Here is a 22,037-nt window from a genome sequence, read left to right on the forward strand (position 1 = left end):
TTACAAGCTGTGCTACTTGCCAAAGGGAGTGTAACTAAGTACTGCCATGCAGGGTGCCCAAACTTTTGCTTCGGGCCCTTTTCCTTTTTTGTTATTTTGAAACTGTAAAAGATGGAAATAAAAAGTAATCTTGCTTAAAATATTAAAGAAATGTATCATCTTTAACTTTATGCCTTTTGGAAATCAGTTCATCTTTTACTGGCTTAGCTATTCACAGTAACAGAAATTTTGACCAGGGGTGCCCAAACTTTTGTATGCCACTGTAGTACTGTACAGGCATTTCAACCCAAAATGTTGTGCTGGCATTTAATTTGCTCCAAGATCAATCAAACCTTCCCTTTCCTATAGCCCTCCATTCACCTATCTTAGAGTCTTATAAATGTCTTTTATAAATCCCCGGCAGTGTGCTCCATGCACTCAACATTTTCCGTGTATTTAAAAAAACAACAACCTCTGACATCCTCCTTTTACTTTCCTCCAATCACATTAAAATTATGTCCTCTCATATTAGCCATTGCCACTCTGGGGGGAAAAAAGATGCTTGCTGTCCACTCCATCTATAGCTCTTATCGTCTTGTACACCTCTATCAAATCTCCTCTCATCCTCCTTCATTCCAAAGAGAGAAATACCAACTTGCTCAACCTTTCTTTACAAGACATGCTCTCTAATCCAGGAAGCATCCCGGTAAATCTTCTTGGCACTCTCTATAAGCTTCTGCATCCCTCCTACAATGAGGTGACCAGAACTCATCACAATACTTCAAGTGTGGTCTAACCAGAGTTTTATGGAGCTGCAAAATTACATCATGGGTTCTTGAACTCAATCTCCCAACTAACAAAGGCCAACCACTATACGCTTAACCACCCTACCAACTTGCATTGCAACTTTGAAGCATCTATGGACATGGACCCCAAGATCCTTCTGTTCTTCCACACTACTAAGAATCCTGCCATTAATTTTGTACTCTGTCATCAAGTTTGACTTCCCAAAGTGAATCACTTCATGTATTTCTGGATTGAACTCCAATGGCCACTTCTTAGCCCAGCTCTGCATCGTCTCAGTGTCACAGAACAAAGAAAACCTAAAGCACAATACAGGTCCTTCAGCCCACAATATTGTGCCGAACATATACTTATTTTAGAAATTACCTCGAGTTACCCGTAGCCCTCTATTTTTCTAAGCTCCATGTACCTATCCAGGAGCCTCTTAAAAGACCCTATTGTAACTGCCTCCACCACCGTCACCTGCAGCCCATTCCACGCACTCACCACTCTCTGTGTTTAAAAAAAACAACAACTTACACCTGACATCTCCTCTGTACCTACTTCCAAACACCTTAAAACTGTGCCCTCACATGTTAGCCATTTCAACCCTGGAAAAAAGCCTCTGACTAATCACACGATCAATGCCTCTTGTCATCTCATACACCTCTATCAGGTCACCCCTCATCCTACATTGCTCCAAGGAGAAAAGACCAAGTTTACTCAACCTATTCTCATAAGGCATGCTCCCCAATCCAGGCAACATCCTTGTAAATCTCCTCTGCATCCTTGCTATAGTTTCCACATCCTTCCTGTAGTGAGGTGACTAGAACTGAGCACAGTACTCCAAGTGGTGTCTGACCAGGGTCCTATATAGCTGTAACATTATCTCTTGGCTCTTGAACTCAATCCCACGGTTGATGAATACCAATACACCATATGCTGCCTTAACCACACAGTCAACCTGCGCAGCAGCTTTGAGTGTCCTATAGACTCAGACCCCAAGAACCTGCCGATCCTCCACACTTCCAAGAGTCTTACCATTAATACTATATTGATCATTGCCAGAGGCTCAGCAATCTCCTCCCTCGCCTCCCACAGTAGCCTAGGGTATATCTCATCCAGTCTTGGTGACTTACCAACTTGATGCTTTACAAAAGCTCTAGCACATCGTCTTCCTTAATGTCTATAGCTCAAGCTTTCCAGTCCTCTGTAAGTCATCGCTACAATCGCCAAGGTCCTTTTCCGCAGTGAATACTGAAGCAAAGTATTCATTATGTACCTCTGCTACCTCCTCCGGTTCCATACTCATTTTTCCACTGTCACACTTCATTGGTCCTATTCTCTCACGCTTTATCCTCTTGCTCTTCTCAAACTTGTAGAATGCCTTCTCAGGGCTCCTTCTGGTTCTCCTAATTTCACTCTTAAGCTCCTTCCTGCTAGCCTTATAATTTTCTTGACCTCGATCATTATCTAGTTTTTTTGATCATTTCATAAGCTTTCCTTCTTGACAAGATTTTCAACTGCCTTTGTACACCATGGTTCCTGTACCTCACCATCCTTTTCCTGTCTCATTGGAATGTTCCTGTGCAGAACGCTATGCAAATATCCCCTGAACGTTTGCCACATTTATGCCGCACATTTCCGAGAACATCTGTTCCCAATTTATGCTTCCAAGTTCCTGCCTGATAACTTCATATTTCCCCTTACTCCAATTAAACACTTTCCTAATTTGTCTGTTCCCATCAAGGAGATAGAATTATGATCACTATCTCCAAAATGCTCTCCCACTGAGAGACCTGACACCTGACCAGGTTCATTTCCCAATACCAGATCAAGTACAGCCTCTCCTCTTGTAGGCTTATCTACATATTGTGTCAAGAAACCTTCCTGAACACATTTAACAAACTCCACCTCATCTAAACTCCTCGTTCTAGGCAGATGCTAATTAATATTGAAGAAATTAAAATCCCCCATTATGACAACCCTGTTATTACTGTACCGTTCTAGAATCTGTCTCCCTATCTGCTCCTCTATGTCCCTGTTGTTATTAGGTGGTCTATAAAAAACACCCAGTAGAGTTATTGACCCCTTCCTGTTTCTAACCTCCACGTACAGACAGACAGAAGACAATTCCTCCATGACTTTCTCCTTTTCTGCAGCCTTGACACTATCTCTGATCAGCAGTGCCACTCCCCCACCTTTTTTGCCTCTCTCCCTGTCCTTTCTGAAACATCTAAAGCCTAGCATTCTAAGTAGCCATTCCTGCCCCTCAGCCATCCAAGTCTCTGTAATAACCATATAACCATATAACAATTACAGCACGGAAACAGGCTATCTCGGTCCTCCTAGTCTGTGCTGAACGCTTACTCTCACCTAGTCCCACTGACCTGCACTCAGCCCATAATTCTCCATTCCTTTCCTCTCCATATAGCTGCCCAATTTAACTTTAAATGACAATATTGAACCTGCCTCTACCACTTCTGCTGGAAGCTCGTTCCACACGGCTACCACTCTCTGAGTAAAGTAGTTCCACCTCATGTTACCCCTAAACTTTTGCCCCCAACTCTTAACTCATGTCTGCTTGTTTGAATCTCCCCTGCTCTCAATGGAAAAAAGCCTATCCACGTCAACTCTATCTATCCCCCTCATAATTTTAAATACCTCTATTAAGTCCCCCTTCAACCTGCTCCAATCCGTCAGCCACACATTTATCCTCCACCTCACTCTATTCCTATACTCACTATTGCATGGCACAGGCAGTAATCCGAGATTACTACCTTTGAGATCCTGCTTCTCAGCTTCTTTCCTAACTCCCTGTAGTCTGTTTTCAGGAACTCCTCCCTTTTCCTACCTATGTCATTGGTACCAACATGTACCACAACTTCCGGCTGTTCAACTTCCCACTTCAGAATATCGTGGACGTGATCAGAAACATCCTGGACCCTGGTACCTGGGAGGCAAACTACCATCCATATTTCTTTCCTGCATCCACAGAATCGCCTGTCTGCCTCCCTAACTATAGAGTCCCCTGTCACTACTGCCAATCTCTTCCTTTCCCTACCCTTCTGAGCCACAGGGCCAGACTCAGTGCTAGAGGCACGGCCACTGTTGCTTCCCCCAGGTAGGCTGTTCCCTCCAACAGTACTTAAAACAGGAGTACTGGGCTACTTATCAAAGGGTACAGCCACAGGGGTACTCTCTCTAGTTTCTGACTCTTGCCCTTCCCTTTCCTGACTGTTACCCACTTATCTGTCTCCTGAGGCCCCGGTGTGACTACTTGCCTATAGCTCCTCTCTATCACCTCCTCACTTTCCTTGACCAGACGAAGGTCATCGAGCTGCATCTCCAGTTCCCTAATCTGGTCCCTAAGGAGCTGCAGCTCAACACAGATGTGGCCGTCCGGGAGGCTGGGAGTCTTGTTGTAACCTATCACAGCCATCACTACACATAACATCACCAAACCGTGTCACCTGCATACTAATTCACAATTCCATCTATGTTACTTATAAAAATCACAAAGAGTAGGGGGTCCCATAACTGACCCCTGTGGAACGTTAGTGGCGATAAACCTCCAGGCAGAATGCCCTCCATCTACAACCACCCTCTGCCTTCTGTGGACAAGCTGATTCTGAATCCACGCAGCCAAGTATCCTACAGGGAAATTACCATTGAGAACTTTGTCGAATGCCTTACAAAATCTATATACACCACATCCATGGCTCGACCTTCATCAGTTTGTTTCTCCTCAAACAGGTGAATCAAACCCTAAGGCCTGTCCTCACAAAGACAACTCAATTGTTCCCATTCCGACCACACTCCTTTTGAATGCTCTGCTCTCCACACCCTCTGCACTAATCCTAACCTTACTATAAACCTGCCGATAAGGCAGGTGCTGTTGCAGTCTGGCGTAATGACCTCTACCTTTCCGAGGCACAGCGACAACTCGTGGATACCTCCTCTTATTTACGCCTCGATCATGACCCCACTAAGGAGCACCAGGCCATTGTCTCCCACACCATCACCAACTTAATCAGCTCAGGGGATCTCCCATCCACTGCTACCAACCTTATAGTTCCCACACCTCGCACTTCCTGTTTCTACCTCCTACCCAAGATCCACAAACCTGCCTGTCCTGGCAGACCCATTGTCTCAGCTTGTTCCTGCCCCACTGAACTCATTTCTGCATACCTCAACACTGTTTTATCCCTCCTTGTTCAATCCCTTCCCACCTATGTTCGTGACACTTCTCATGCTCTGAATTTTTTCAATGATTTTAAGTTCCCTGGCCCCCACCGCTTTATTTTCACCATGGATGTCCAGTCTCTATATACCTCCATCCTCCACCAGGAAGGTCTCAAAGCTCTCCGCTTCTTTTTGGATTCCAGACCTAACCAGTTCCCCTCTACCACCACTCTCCTCCGTCTAGCGGAATTAGTTCTTACTCTTAATAATATTTCCTTTGGCTCCTCCCACTTCCTCCAAACTAAAAGTGTAGCTATGGGCATCCGTATGGGTCCCAGCTATGCCTGCCTTTTTGTTGGCTATGTGGAACAGTCCACGTTCCAAACCTATTCTGGTATCTGTCCCCCACTTTTCCTTTGCTACATCGACGACTGCATGGGTGCTGCCTCCTGCACGCATGCTGAGCTCGTTGACTTTGTTAACTTTGCCTCCAACTTTCACCCTGCCCTCAAGTTTACCTGGTCCATTTCCGACAGCTCCCTCCTCTTTCTTGATTTTTCTGTCTCTATCTCTGGAGACAGCTTATCTACTGATGTCTACTATAAGCCTACGGACTCTCACAGCTACCTGGACTACTCCTCTTCCCACCCTGTCTCTTGCAAAAATGCCATCCCCTTCTCGCAATTCCTCCGTCTCCGCCGCATCTGCTCTCAGGATGAGGCTTTTCATTCCAGGACGAGGGAGATATCCTCCTTTTTTAAAAAAAAGGAGTTTCCCTTCCTCCACCATCCACTCCGTTCTCAAACGCACCTCTCCCATTTCACGCACATCTGTTCTCACTCCATCATCCTGCCACCCCACTAGGGATAGGGTTCCCCTTGTCCTCACCTACCACCCCACCAGCCTCCGGGTCCAACATATCATTCTCTGTAACTTCCGCCACCTCCAACGGGATCCCACCACTAGGCACATCTTAACTCCCCCCCCCCCCTCCGCAGGGATCACTCCCTACGCGACTCCCTTGTCCATTCGTCCCCCTCATCCCTTCCCACTAATCTCCCTCCCGGCACTTATCCTTGTAAGCGGACAAGTGCTACACATGCCCTTACACTTCCTCCCTCATCACCATTCAGGGCCCCAGACAGTCCTTCCAGGTGAGGCGACATTTCACCTGTGAGTCGACTGGTGTGATATACTGCGTCTGGTGCCCCCGATGTGGCCTTCTATATATTGGCGAGACCCGACACAGACTGGGAGACCGTTTTGCTGAACACCTATGCTCTGTCCATCAGAGAAAGCAGGATCTCCCAGTCGCCACACATTTTAATTCCACGTTCCATTCCCATTCTGATATGTCTATCCACAGCCTCCTCTACTGTAAAGATGAAGCCACACTCAGGTTGGAGGAACAACACCTTATATTCCGTCTGGGTAGCCTCCAACCTGATGGCATGAACACTGACTTCTCTGACTTCTGTTAATGCCCCACCTCCCCATCGTACCCCATCCGTTATTTATTTATTACTATTTTTTTCTCTCTCTCTTTTCTCCCTCTGTCTCTCTCACTATAACTCCTTGCGCATCTTCTGGGCTCCCCTCCCCCTTTCTGTCTCCATAGGCCTCCTGTCTCATGATCCTTTCCCTTTTCCAGCCTGGTATCCCTTTTGCCAATCAACTTTCCAGCTCTTAGCTCCATCCCTCCCCCTCCTGTCTTCTCCTATCATTTCAGATCTCCCCCTCCCGCTCCCACTTTCAAATCTCTTACTATCTCTTCTTTTATTTAGTCCTGACGAAGGGTCTCGGCCCGAAATGTCAACTGTACCTCTTCCTATAGATGCTGCCTGGCCTGCTGCGTTCACCAGCAGTTTTTATGTGTGTTGCTTGAATTTCCAGCATCTGAAGATGTCCTCGTGTTTGTGCCAATTCAGTCTATGTGAATTTAGCTAACTCAATTCAGTCTATGTGAATTGGTTGACACACTAACTAAAACAAAGGCCACTGGACCAGACAACATTCCAGTCCTGGTACTGCTTATTGTACTGAAGGTTTGTGCTCCAGAACTAACTGTATTTTGAGCCAAGCTACTCTTGTGACATTGATGTCAACCCAACAATGTAAAACTTGTCCAGTTAATATATTATTAATGGTAAGATTCTTGGCAGTATGGAGGATCACAGGGATATTGGGGTCCATGTCTATAGGACACTCAAAGCTGCTGCATAGGTTGACAGTGTTGTTAAGGTGTATGGTGAGTTGGCATTCATCAACCATGGGACTGAGTTCAAGAACCGTGAGGTAATGTTACAGCTATACAAGACTTTGGTCAGACCCTACTTGGAGTACTGTGCTCAGTTCCGGTCACCTCACTACAGGAAGGATGTGGAAACTATAGAAAGGGTGCAGAAGAGATTTACAAGGATGTTGCCTGGATTGGAGAGTATGTCTTATAAGAATAGGTTGAGTGAACTTAGCCTTTTCTTCTTGGAGTGACAGAGGATGAGAGGTGACCTGATAAGAGATGTATAAGATGATCAGAGGCATTGATTGTGTGGATAGTCAGAGGCTTTTGCCCAGGGCTGAAATGGCTAACACAAGGGGGTATGCTTTTAAGGTGCTTGGAAGTAGGTACAGAGGAGATGTCAGGGGTAAGTTTTTCACACAGAGTGGTGGGTGTGTGGAATGCACAGCTGGTGGCAGTAGCAGAGGCGGATACAGTAGGGACTTTTAAGAGACTCTTAGATAGGTACATGGAGCTTAGAAAAATAGAGGGCTATGTGGAAGGGTAATTCTAGGCAGATTCTAGAGTAGATTACATGGTCAGCACAACATTGTGGGCCGAAGGGCCTGTAATGTGCTGTAGGTTTCTCTGTCCTATGTTCTAAGTCATGTTGAAAAAAAGTAGGACTAGTCAAAGGCATTACAGTTAGACAGTGAGAAGACCTTCATCAGTCTGGTTAATGAGTACAGGAGTTAGGAAGTTATATTGTAGTTGTACAGGACATTGGTGAGGTTGCACCTGGAGTACTGTGTATAGTTTTTGTTACCCTGCTGTAGGAAAGATGTCACTGAGCTGCAAACAGTACAAAGAAGAAGCACATTGGAGTGATGCAAGGATTGTCCCTGGAGGCTTAGCTTTCACAGTTTGTATCAATGATTTGAATAAAGGGATTAAGTTTATTTATGATACAAAACCAGGTGACCATATGAGGTTTGTGGAGGATACAGAGGCTTTATGAGGAAAAATGAGAAGCTCACCATCATTCTCTTGTGTTCTCCCCACAACCTTTGACACCCTCACTAATCAAGAGCCTATCAAACTCTGCTTTAAACATATCTAATGACTTGGCCTACACAGCCGCCGGTAGCAATGAATTCCACAGATTACCCACCCTCTGACTAAAGAAATTCTTCCTCCTAGAGGGATAGCCATCTATTATGAAGCTGTCCCCTTTGATCCTAGACTTCTCTAGTACTGGAAACATCCTTTCTATGTCTACGTTTGACAGGTTTAAAATGTCGAATTGATGCCTGAGGAATTAGTCACATTAAGAAAAATTAATATATAGGAATGCTAACATTTTACTGAGCTTTGCATGAATGGGCTCTAAAGTTGAAATCTATAGAAAACGGGGAAATTACTCTCCAATAGTTGACAACAACTTACCCAAAGTTGATTGTGGTTGTTGAAAGTCAATGTTCATGCCATGTTCATCCTACAACAATATTCTAGGCCCAAATACTTTTAGCTCTTTATAAATAACCTACCTTTCCCCATACACGTGAAGAGGGGGATGTTCAGCGATAATTTCATATGTTCATTTCTATATGCTAGCCTTCCCAAAATGAAACTGTCCCTGTCACCACGTAGTAAACCCAAAACAAATTCAGGCATGAGCTGATAAGTACAAGAAGTATTTGTGCCTCAAATATTACAGGCAATTACCGTCTCCATCAAGAGGGAGGTTCACAATTTACCTTTGAAATGGAATGGCATTACCTACATTAAGTTACTTATCATTAGTGTCCTTTGGGTCACCTTGGACAAAAACCTTTATAGAATCAATGACAAAAATACACTAGGTATAAGAACAAATCAGAGGCTGGGCTTTTCCTCATTCTGTTATTGCTTTTCGTTTGTACTACCTCCATAAGCTCATGTTTTGAAATTATCTACAAGTTTTGGCTTGCAAAACTAAGTTTTTCACCATATCTTTGGCATATTATAATAATAAACCAATTCCAATTATTCCTGCAGTGAATAGCTCACCTCTTTCAAAATCAAGGCTCAACAAGATAGTTAGTGACAGAATACCATTTGCCTCATCTAGCGCAGCTCCAACAATACTTTCTTAAGTAACTGTGTTTAAGAAGTTTGCAATTTTTATTAACACAACTGAATAGCTCTGCAGTGTCCACAAAGATCATAATCCAATCATCTTATTTCAGTTGTTTGGGATTTAAAAGACCATTTATTGTGAACATTAAGTATAACTCATTTTTGGAAAAAGTACCTAATAAATCAAAGACGTGGATTCTAAACAGCTGATTGCAAAAGTTGATGAAAATGTGTAAATAGCATGTTCCAAAATTCAAAGATACCTGTATTCATATAATTTAAGTTTGTGTGAGCTAAGAAAAGAAACACGTGAATTAAGAAGAAACTTCATACAATCTGGAGATCACGATGGACTCTTCAAAACTATCCATACAATTTTTTACATGAAATACAACACATATTAATTTATGCACCAGAAATCACCAGGTAGATGAGTGTTAAGGAAATGGAATACCATAACTTTAAATTGGTCCCAGCTTACCAGGCCCCATTCTCCAGTGACCCATCGAGGAGGTGGGCATCGCCCAAGGCTGCAACGAATCCGGGCTGGAGGTTTGCTTTCACTCGAGCAATGGGAGGGTGGGAAAGTCTTGCTCAGGTCGCTGCTCTTACATAAAACAATTCGATGCTTAAATCCTGGGCCACATTTGGGAGTACACTGCAAAAGATGGTTCACACTTAATATTTCATCAGTCAAGTGTTTTTGTATTTAAAAACATCAAAGCCTATTCAGGGTTTCCAGTTATACTAGATATTTTAATATCTACACGTAAGACTCAAATGAGGCTAAGCGTGAGGAGGTTAGTTCACAACAGGGGGATGGGAACCAGTGCAGAGAGACAGTGGGGTGTAAAGTGAGGGTAGAAGCAAAAAGTACTAAGGAGAAGAGTAACAGTGGCGGCCGACAAATCCAGGGCAAGCATTAAAAAGCGCCACTTTTCAACATAATTGTATAAGGGCTAGGAGAGTTGTAAAAGAGCGCCTGAAGGCTTTGTGTGTCAATGCAAGGAGCATTCGTAATAAGGTGGATGAATTGAAAGTGCAGATTGTTATTAATGATTATGATATAGTTGGGATCACGGAGACATGGCTCCAGGGTGACCAAGGATGGGAGCTCAACGTTCAGGGATATTCAATATTCAGGAGAGATAGACATGAAGGGAGGGGAGGTGGGGTGGCGTTGCTGGTTAAAGAAGAGACTAACGCAATAGAAAGGAAGGACATAAGCCGGGAAGATGTGGAATCGATATGGGTAGAGCTGCGTAACACTAAGGGGCAGAAGACGCTGGTGGGAGTTGTGTACAGGCCACCTAACAGTAGTAGTGAGGTCGGAGATGGTATTAAACAGGAAATTAGAAATGTGTGCAAGAAAGGAACAGCAGTTATAATGGGTGACTTCAATCTACATGTAGATTGGGTGAACCAAATTGGTAAAGGTGCTGAGGAAGAGAATTTCTTGGAATGTATGCGGGATGGTTTTTTGAACCAACATGTCGAGGAACCAACTAGAGAACAGGCTATTCTGGACTGGGTTTTGAGCAATGAGGAAGGGTTAATTAGCAATCTTGTCGTGAGAGGCCCTTTGGGTAAGAGTGACCATAATATGGTCGAATTCTTCATTAAGATGGAGAGTGACATAGCTAATTCAGAAACAAAGGTTCTGAACTTAAAGAGGGGTAACTTTGAAGGTACGAGACATGAATTAGCTAAGATAGACTGGCAAATGACACTTAAAGGATTGACGGTGGATATGCAATGGCAAGCATTTAAAGGTTGCATGGATGAACTACAACAATTGTTCATCCCAGTTTGGCAAAAGAATAAATCAAGGAAGGTAGTGCACCCGTGGCTGACAAGAGAAATTAGGGATAGTATTAATTCCAAAGAAGAAGCATACAAATTAGCCAGAGAAAGTGGCTCACCTGAGGACTGGGAGAAATTCAGAGTTCAGCAGAGGAGGACAAAGGGCTTAATTAGGAAGGGGAAAAAAGATTATGAGAGAAAACTGGCAGGGAACATAAAAACTGACTGTAAAAGCTTTTATAGGTATGTAAAAAGGAAAAGACTGGTAAAGACAAATGTAGGTCCCCTACAGACAGAAACAGGTGAATTGATTATGGGGAGCAAGGACATGGCAGACCAATTGAATAATTACTTTGGTTCTGTCTTCACTAAGGAGGACATAAATAATCTTCCAGAAATAGTCGGGGACAGAGGGTCCAGTGAGATGGAGAAACTGAGCGAAATACATGTTAGTAGGGAAGTGGTGTTAGGTAAATTGAAGGGATTGAAGGCAGATAAATCCCCAGGGCCAGATGGTCTGCATCCTAGAGGGCTTAAGGAAGTAGCCCAAGAAATAGTGATAATTTTTCAAAACTCGTTAGATTCTGGACTAGTTCCTGAGGATTGGAGGGTGGCTAATGTAACCCCACTTTTTAAAAAAGGAGGGAGAGAGAAACCGGGCAATTTTAGACCGGTTAGCCTAACGTCAGTGGTGGGGAAACTGCTGGAGTCAGTTATCAAGGATGTGATAACAGCACATTTGGAAAGCGGTGAAATCATCGGACAAAGTCAGCATGGATTTGTGAAGGGAAAATCATGTCTGACGAATCTCATTGAATTTTTTGAGGATGTAACTAGTAGAGTGGATGGGGAGAACCAGTGGATGTGGTATATTTGGATTTTCAAAAGGCTTTTGACAAGGTCTCACACGGGAGATTAGTGTGCAAATTTAAAGCACATGGTATTGGGGTAAGGTATTGATGTGGATGGAGAATTGGTTAGCAGACAGGAAGCAAAGAGTGGGAATAAACGGGACCTTTTCAGAATGGCAGGCGGTGACTAGTGGGGTACCGCAAGGCTCAGTGCTGGGACCCCAGTTGTTTACAATATATATTAATGACTTGGATGAGGGAATTAAATGCAGCATCTCCAAGTTTGCGGATGACACGAAGCTGGGTGGCAGTGTTAGCTGTGAGGAGGATGCTAAGAGGATGCAGAGTGACTTGGATAGGTTGGGTGAGTGGGCAAATTCGTGGCAGATGCAATTTAATGTGGATAAATGTGAAGTTATCCACTTTGGTAGCAAAAATAGGAAAACAGATTATTATCTGAATGGTGGCCGATTAGGAAAAGGGGAGGTGCAACGAGACCTGGGTGTCATTATACACCAGTCATTGAAAGTGGGCATGCAGGTACAGCAGGCGGTGAAAAAGGCGAATGGTATGCTGGCATTTATAGCGAGAGGATTCGAGTACAGGAGCAGGGAGGTACTACTGCAGTTGTACAAGGCCTTGGTGAGACCACACCTGGAGTATTGTGTGCAGTTTTGGTCCCCTAATCTGAGGAAAGACATCCTTGCCATAGAGGGAGTACAAAGAAGGTTCACCAGATTGATTCCTGGGATGGCAGGACTTTCATATGAAGAAAGACTGGATGAACTGGGCTTGTACTCGTTGGAATTTAGAAGATTGAGGGGGGATCTGATTGAAACGTATAAAATCCTAAAGGGATTGGACAGGCTAGATGCAGGAAGATTGTTCCCGATGTTGGGGAAGTCCAGAACAAGGGGTCACAGTTTGAGGATAAAGGGGAAGCCTTTTAGGACCGAGATTAGGAAAAACAACTTCACTCAGAGAGTGGTGAATCTGTGGAATTCTCTGCCACAGGAAGCAGTTGAGGCCAGTACATTGGCTATATTTAAGAGGGAGTTAGATATGGCCCTTGTGGCTACGGGGATCAGGGGGTATGGAGGGAAGGCTGGGGCGGGGTTCTGAGTTGGATGATCAGCCATGATCATAATAAATGGCAGTGCAGGCTCGAAGGGCCAAATGGCCTCCTCCTGCACCTATTTTCTATGTTTCTATGTTTCTATGACTAAGGTCATGGTAGTTTTCAGGAACTTGAAAATATCTTTACTTCTGATTGCAATTACTTGGTATAAATATTTATAGACTGTAGTACTGTGGGAGTGAGATACCAAATGGGTAAAAGCTTTCAACATTCACAAACTGAGCAAATTTAGCATTGCAGTCATTACTGTGATATACTGACTGAAAAATATTTGGTGTCATAACAAGTAAAAGTCCTGCCTTGGTATCATTATTTGGTTTTGGATTCAACTAAAGAGTAAGTGCCCAATTTTGATTCTTGGTCTTATCTGTTTAACATCAAGTCAACCAAAATACCAGTAGCATGATTACAGTAAGTCTGAGTGCCCCATGTCTGGATAAGGGAACTTGACTGTGGTTACTGATCTGATCACTAAACAATGGGTATATATGTGTGGATGTCAGTTGATAATAGGTTAGAAGCCAAATGCATTGATCCCATCTGAAATATATGCCACCATTCACAAACAGGGCATACAAAGAAGGGATCAAATCACAAACAAGAGAAAATCTGCAGATGCTTGAAATCCGAGCAACACACCCAAAATGCTGGAGGAACTCAGTGGGCCAGGCAGCATCTATGGAAAAGAGTACAGTTGATGTTTCGGGCGGAGACCCTTCAGCAGGATACAAAGAAGGAGCCAGAAAGAAGAGAGTCCTTGTGGAATACTAATCCATAATACAAGCATTAGTCAAAAGTTTCAGGTGAACAGAGAGAAAAACCTTCCTAGCATTGAACAAGTACCTGCCACCGATAGAGGTGACAAAATATTACAAAGGAAATACATTTAACGCAAGAGCCAGCATTGTACTCTCAGCAGAATAATGGAATCTATTGAGAAACAGCACGATCAGACATTTATATCTTTCCCCCAGGGCTTTGTTGATTTTCTGCTGAAACTATGAAGGGTGAACAAGAACCCACATTAGGGACTATTTCTCTGTGCTTAGAATATTCAGAGTCCCATGATTTGAGTTCTCCTATTGTGAAACTCCATGAGTACAGCAAACCCTTGTTTCTGAACTATATCCATGGGATCTGAGCTGTCCTATAACTCAATATAACATCCAAAATGAACAGGACCAAAGGGAGACTGTTATAGCCCAGCTCATACAACTCTGCCTTACGTCTAAGAGTTCTTCTTTAAGGAGAAGGAACTAGCTGACATTTATTTAGCACGCTTCATAACCTTAGAAGTTAAGTCATTGCTCTCTGGTAAGGTAATGTAAAAATAATTTAAATGCCTGACAGTACTCCATGCCAATTTGTTTCTTTCAGGTTTTTAAAACAGAACTTTAACTATCAATGACTGGACAAACAAAACACAGCCAAAAATCCCCAAACCTATACATCTCAGAGATCAATCTGAACAAATTTATGACGACTGAGCTCTGACTTAGTTGGAGAGCAGAATCATGGCCAGCTGGATGACATGTCAAACCTGTTCAGGGTCAGTAATTCAAATTTAGAAATATAATCTCTCTTGAAACCTGCATGCAGCTTTGCAGAACTGCAAGTTTGGACTTCTTGTACACTGGAAATGTAAAAACCTGTCCAGAGGGCAAGGGTCTATGTCCTTAGCAGTGGGAGAAGGAAAAAATGTCATCAGCCATCTGCTAATATACTGGGATGGTAACACGTAGGCAAAAACAGAGACCATTCCGCCCATCAGGTTCTCCAATTACAGCAACACATGCAGTCCCACTCCTCATTCTTCCTCCATAGTCTGTTCTTTTAGAACTCACCCAACTTCCATTTGAACACCTGAAACACTTAGAAAAGAACACATTCTGTTCTTTTAGAAACTCATCCAACTCCCATTTGAACTCTTGGAATGAATCTGCCTCCATTACAATACCTGGCACTGCAATCCAGACCATAACCATTCATAGCTCTTCTTTTTTGTCAATTACCTTCATTATATGTCCATTCAGTCCCTCTTCTGGAAGGAATATTTTCTGTCTATTCCATCTGCATCCTTCATTTTAAACACCTCTGTCAGATCCCCTTTTTACAACTTCCTCATTTCAAGGAGAACAACCCCAGCCTCTTTAGTTTCTCAAAATAACTATTCTCTCCCACTAGGCAAAATGTACAAAAGCCCGAAAGCATATACCACAAGCTCAAGGACCACTTCTATCCCATTGTTATCGATTCTTAAACGGACCTCTTGTACAATAAAATGGACTCTTGGCCTCACAAGATATCTTGTTACAATCTTGCACGTTATCTTTTACCAGCACTGCACTTTTTAGTAAGTTTTTACACTTAACTTTACATTGTTATTGTTTTATCTTATTCTGCCTCAATGCATTGTGTAGTGATTTAATCTGTTTAAAGAGTATGCGGCAAAGCTTTTCATTGTTAATAATAAACCAACACCAACACCAAACTGATGTTTCATGAAAATTCATTAATATTTCGTTGTTTGTTATGCCTCTATTCATAAAGTCCAGGTCCCCACTCTGCACTTTCAAACACTTATACACACGTACCAGTGATCGCATACCCATTTTAAAATTGCTCCTTCCAGTTTATATCGCTTCTTCTCATTTTCCTATCAAAATATATGTAACTTTGCATTTCTCAGCGTTAAATTTCATCTCTCATATATCCACCCATCCTGCTAGCCTGTTTATATCCTACCGAATGGCAAGGTGAACAAAAGGGGTTGATTACTGTACTCTTATAGTTACAGTATGTCACAATTCACTACATTTCTGTTTTTGTGTCATCGGTAAATTAGGAAGTTGTGCCACAGACCCTGACATTGACAACCAGCCTTCGCAGTTGGATGAAAAAATGAAATGTTTCCCCTTTGGTTCTGTGCTCACCCTCCTCTGCCTTTGGGCAATATATTAAGGTTATTACTGGGAATGCTGGCAATTTACATTGTCCCATGGGGGTCTTCTGTCATTTTCTGATGTCCCATCTAAATGGGGAAAATAAAAGCTGTATTTACCCATCCTTAACCAATCTCTTATTCAGATGGTATGGGACAGAGAACCTGTAGCACCCCACAATTTCTGTTCATATGAGACCTCCTCCACCTCCCGCAATAATAGGCCAGGTGCCCTGAGGAAATTAAGAATCCGTGAACTGATCTACATCTCACAACTAAACATTTCCGGAAGGAAATGGATAATTACCAGTGTAGTTCTGCTGAGGAGATTGAGACAGCTGCTTGATCCACAGTAAATCGTTTTATTCCATAACCACTATCTCTCATCTTGATAAACAACCAAAAGGACAATCATGCCTTTTGTAGTGCCAATGAAGCAGCTCTCAGAAAACATGTCAAACTTGGTCAAAATCAATTTTTATAACAACTTGCATGCAAGCATAAAAGAATTGCATCATAAAAATCTGTAAATGGCATTACAAGATTGCAGGACATGAAACTGTACCCCTTAAATGTTTTGATAACCAATGCAGAATATCAGATGACAGTAGGTTTTTTAGCTATAGAAAGTTCAGTCATAAATCGTCCTCTCACTAAGCACCCTGCAGAGAATGTTCAGGGTATAAAATAAGCACATGTGAGACTCATTACCCAGTAATAATACCAAAATGGTGTTTCTTGTTTTCCTTTTTCTTAAGCTAGCAGGAGTTTTTACTTATAATTATAATAAATGTGGTAAATTTGTAAATGCCTTTGATCAGGCTAAATATAAGTAGCAAAAGCAGGAAGCACATTGGTGTCTGTACCTCAGACCAATCCAGCGCGACCCACTGCGGGGGACAGGACTGATTATTACAGGGCTCTTTCTCAATTGGCCTGTGGGTGAGACAGTGGCTGTCATCTAGAGTTTCTTCCTCGGATGGTCCAATTTTCCTAATGCACAATACAGTTCGTATACGCATTCCACCATCACATGTTTTGCTGCATTCTGACCAATCTCCAATAAACCATCTAGAAGACAGAGAAAATAAAGTTAAGAGTTATTGAGTCATACACCCAGAAGGCCATCTATCCAGTACTACCTCTTGAATGAGTCCCGTTTCTTTTCATGTACATACGCATTACCCTTTTGAAATTGCCAATCTCATAAAAAATGTCAAAACGTTTCTCATATTGTAACAACGTGACTACAGACTTGAAGCACATAAAAATATACATTAAATTATTTAGGTAGCTTATATAAATAAATATGTTGACCAGAGTGGATTTTCTGATGGTAGAAACTGCTAATACCGATACATTTGTTCTTGGATCACAAATGCACTGTCCAGGCTTTAAAGGGATACCAAGAGATTTCATAACGCTGCCTGATGTGTAAATCCAGAATTCAAAGTGTGGGCTAGTTGCAGCCACACACAGCTGGTAGGTAGCATGCGTAAGTGCTTCCTCACACCCCTGTAGAACTCCCCGCAGCTTTGCAAACAGGCTAATCGTTATCACTGTCAATGATCAATCAGAACCCCCTCAGCTTTGAAGCAAACTAGAAGCTTTTTGTAGGGAACTTTTTGAGCACATTTTATGGAAGTCTCAGTTCAACATATCAAAGGTCATTCCAAAATCCACCTAGGGGATCACTTCCTCCAAAAGGTTTGTCCAGCAGAATTTCTGTGTTCTGAATCATGACTGAAAACTGTTTACAAGACTATTGTTTTGTAAACGATCTTCGTTTATTTCTGATAACCAAATCCATGTGTTTACCTAGCAGTGAAGTAAGATAAATTGAGCCTCTGAACAGTGGCACCACATTAATCTGTTTCTAGTCTGATGGTACCTCCTCAAGGTTCAATTCTCTGATGGCCATCAATGCTTCACTGAGCATCTTTCCAAAATATCTATGTGGTCACTTTGTTTTTTTAACCTATTTACTATATTAGTATTTTAATTTATATTATTTCAATTCATTAATTCTACATTGTTGCACCTAGGTAGCGAGATCATTCTGCTTGTGGAAAGACCTATAATTTTATGAACTCCCTTTCTTTTACACTAGGTGTTTTGTTTCCAATTCTCTAATTGCTTATATTAAAATCTCAACAGTACAAACTTGAAACAGAAATCTTACTGTTGCGATTGATGGTTATGATTGCCTCAATGTTTCTCTCTGCCCTGAACATCCCTTCAATTTGTCTCTTTAAGTTCTCCCATTCATTCAGGTCTGCTCTTTCCTCCCTGAATTATTTATGCAGGTTGCTCTTCCTCTTTTGCCTTGCTTTTAATTTGGGTCATGCTTGCGTAGTCTAGGCCTCTTGACCTTAGGTATTCATTCATCCTTCCTGTTCAGTATGTATTACTTATCTTCTGAAATATGCAAGACGCTCTAGTGATCAAATTGATTCAGATGCTTGCAAGTTGTTTTTAAATTAGACATTGCCCATAGTCCTTTCAAATCTCTAAATACCACATCACATTGAACATGATAATTCTGAGGTAACAGTTCCGTAATGCTGATACCAAATTCCTTTCCTGTTTTTTCTCCAGATAAGTTATCATACCATTACAAAGTTAAATGTGCATCGTCTCCCAAGGCTTTCTTGATACACTTAAGCACCAAGCAGTTATGTATCTCAGAATCCAAATTGCTTGGGTATTCCCAAATTAACGAAATTGCCCAGAAAATAATCTTCCTGTTTACGTGTGTCCTTCTTATCTGTAAGAAGTCAGACAGTCTTCCATTTTTTTTCTAACCTAGTGACTTTCAATGCACTTCCAGTGTATTTTGTTTGTATTTTTTAAATGATTTAACACAAGGAACACAGTATTAACCACAGCTCTTATACTTCTTAACTTCATGAATCTCCCATGTGCCTCTGCCTTCCAGAACTGCAATACTCCCTTTCCAGTCTCCCACTAGTTTGTCGAATGCTGTATGCTCCTGTATGTTGCATTCATTACAATCCTCTGGAGTCAATCATGCCTCTGATTTTCTTATCAGATTGCATTCCTTACTGCTACAATGGCTTCCATTTCTAGCATAGCTGATACTTTTAATTCACAAGAGAACATATTTTACCGTAGATCTGCCTCCTTACTCAAGGCTGAGTCTGCCTGCTCCTTGTTCTCCCTCCTATTTGTCCTACTCTTCTGAGCTGTATGTGAACATATATCTTCCACACAGTGATCAGCACTGACTGTGATCTAATTTCCTCTCTGCCATCTCCCCAGCCTATCTGGTTTAAATTATTCTTCCTAGCTGTCTCCTATGTTCCTTGGAAGTCTCATGCTCTTGCTTATTTAGGTCCTGTTCAAGTCCATAGTTTCACAATTAAACATAAAGAAATCGTTTTGCTCCTGATATTTGCCACTTCTTTATGTTCTTTAATTTCTTGGTCAATGCTATACTTTGACAAAATGCTAAATACCAAGAAACATTATTTTGCACTCCTATTCTTTGATTTCTTAATCATCCCTTGAGCAGCTTTAAGAGCCGTATGTATATTTTTTCTCTCTATAAGCTTATTGCTACATAAATTAGCATCACGGGGTTCCTTCTTATATACTTTGGTTAGTGTCTTCAATATGTTTCACCGTAACTCAAGATAAACATGCCACCATTCTAACAGTGACTGTCCTCTGCATGCACCAGAAATTCCACATTCCTAAGGAAGAGTTCCTGTACCAGATGGATTATCGAGCTGATTAAAGGATAAGCAGTCCATTTTCAATAACTTCCTGCTATGCATTGAGCTACTTCTCTTATAGAAACCATGACCATAAAAGATAGGAGCAGAATTATGCCATTCATCCCATCCAGTCTGATTTATTATTCCTCTCAACCCCATTCAATGCACTTCCAGTGAGGAATTCTCTGCCCAATGAAGCAGTGGAGGCTACCTCAGTAATACGTTGTTAAGACAAGGTTGGATAGATTTTCGCATAGTAGGGGAATTAAGGGTTATGGGAAAAAGTCTGGTAGGTGGAGATGAGTCCGTGGCCGGATCAGCCATGTCCTTATTGAATGGCGGAGCAGGCTTGACGGGCCAGATGACCTATCCTGCTCCCATTTCTTACGTTCATTCACCTGCCCTCTCTCCGTAACTTTGATGCCTTTACTCATTAAGAACCCATCAACCTCTGCTTTAAATATACGCAATGACCTGGCCTCCACAGCTATCTGTGGCAATGAATTCCACAGATTCACCACCCTCTGGCTAAAGAAATTCCTCCTCATCCCTGTTCTAAAGAGCCATCCCTCTTTTCTGAGGCTGGGTCCTCTGGACTTGTGATCAAAACTAATAACATTTTGCACCTACGTAGCACCTTTAATCAAATCAAAAATTCCAAAATAGTTCTCAAAAGCCTCATTGGCAAAATCTGACACAGAGCAATAAAAGGTGATTCTACTAGGAGCGACAAAAAGCTTATGCAGCTGAAGGGATGGCCACCAATAGAGATAAAAGTTTAAGTTATCTTGTGATACATATCTTATCTTATGATGTCTTTTGATTTAAATTGCATTTTGAAAAAAAAGACAATGGTGGTGCTTCCAGAGTGGACAGAAGTACAAAGAATAAGATTCTGGAAACTTACTCTGGTGGGCATGGTTCCGTGTTGCAAACTCTCTGAGTTTCTGGTGGCTTACTGTCAGGGTCACAATAACTATTCTGCACAATGGAATTGTCATCTAATCTTTTACAAACTACTTCTTGTTTCTGTGCACCTGTAAAAAAGAAGCATTTTATCCCTATTTATTATGAATAGTACATTCTATAAGTGATAATTCATTATGAAAACATCTTTGTTAATATATTGCAATTATTGAAATGGAAATACTTGGAGATTTGTTGGGATCCTTTGAAAAATATTTGATGTAAAGCATTACATGAATTTGCCTCAATATGAAAATATTTACCATAAGAATATGACTTTTTGTATGACATTACATGTTGTATCACCCACGATATCATTAATCAATCATAGCTAGAAGAATTTTAATTTTCTAGAACATTATGTTTGGATAGATGAATTTCATAATTTCTAAATATTACTCTGTGGAGGTGGATAGTAGCAGATTTTAGGAGGACCTAGCTGAGTAGGGAAATTTAAAGTCTACTTTATATGCATGAAGGTATTGTCTTTTGGAAAGACAAAAATTGAAAAAATGTAATAAATAAACTAAATGATAATTTTTTTGAAAACTCTTGCAGAGAAAAAGGGTCCTGGGTTTTCACATGGACAAATCTTTGGAGATACTGGGACAATTTATAAGGCTGTTATAAAAACATAATGGAATCTTGGCATTATAAAAGAGATAGACAGGGGCAAATGCAAAGAGATTTATTAAACCTATATAAAGCAATATTTCAGTTTTAGCTGTAGCATTACTGTATGTCTAATTCTGGGCACCAGCCATTGAGAAGTTGTCAAGACACTAGAGAAGTTGTAAAAGAGATTTACCTGAATGTCAACTGGGATGAAGGACATTCATTATTATGTAGAGGGTTAAACACAGATTTAACAGTAGTGTTCAAATTTGTATTCAGTTTTTGATTGAATGCGTTTGAGCAAACTCCTTCCAGTGGTTCAAGGTTCAGGAGACATTTTTTTAAGACAAGGATACAAATGCATGTAGAAGTAACATACTATTTTAAGAAGTGTATTTTTTACTCCAATCTTGAAGAATGGAGTGCAGATTTAATTGTAACTTTTAAAATGGAATTCTATTTGTGGTTGAGAAGAGTAACTTCACAGAACTATGACCAAATGCAGGTATTTCAGACAAGTAAGATGTCACAGTGGTTCAAAGGCTTACTCTGTGCTGTAAGATTATATTGAAAGTAAACGTAGCTGGTTTGTGAACAAGGTGTTTTACACTTGCACGTGTAAAATGTGTCCTCAAGAGGCGGAAATACTCAAAAAGAGTTCCAACTCCTGCTGAAAGAACAGATTCATATTTCAAATGCA

At 41.5% G+C, this 22,037-nt stretch overlaps 1 protein-coding gene across 2 annotated transcripts in view; it reads right to left on the reverse strand.

The window, feature by feature from the left end:
- Nucleotides 1-22,037, reverse strand: part of adamts6 (ADAM metallopeptidase with thrombospondin type 1 motif, 6) — a 291,316-nt gene that overhangs the window by 10,355 nt on the left and 258,924 nt on the right. For both annotated transcript variants that reach the window (XM_072252609.1, XM_072252608.1), the window contains exons 20-22: nucleotides 20,664-20,793; nucleotides 16,883-17,087; nucleotides 9,765-9,941 (exon numbers count right to left, since the gene is read on the reverse strand). In XM_072252609.1, the coding sequence (XP_072108710.1) occupies nucleotides 9,765-9,941; nucleotides 16,883-17,087; nucleotides 20,664-20,793 (512 nt within the window). The remainder of the gene's footprint in view (nucleotides 1-9,764; nucleotides 9,942-16,882; nucleotides 17,088-20,663; nucleotides 20,794-22,037) is intronic.

The sequence above is a fragment of the Mobula birostris genome, chromosome 3 (assembly GCF_030028105.1).
Source record: "Mobula birostris isolate sMobBir1 chromosome 3, sMobBir1.hap1, whole genome shotgun sequence".
NCBI classification, from domain to species: domain Eukaryota; kingdom Metazoa; phylum Chordata; class Chondrichthyes; order Myliobatiformes; family Myliobatidae; genus Mobula; species Mobula birostris.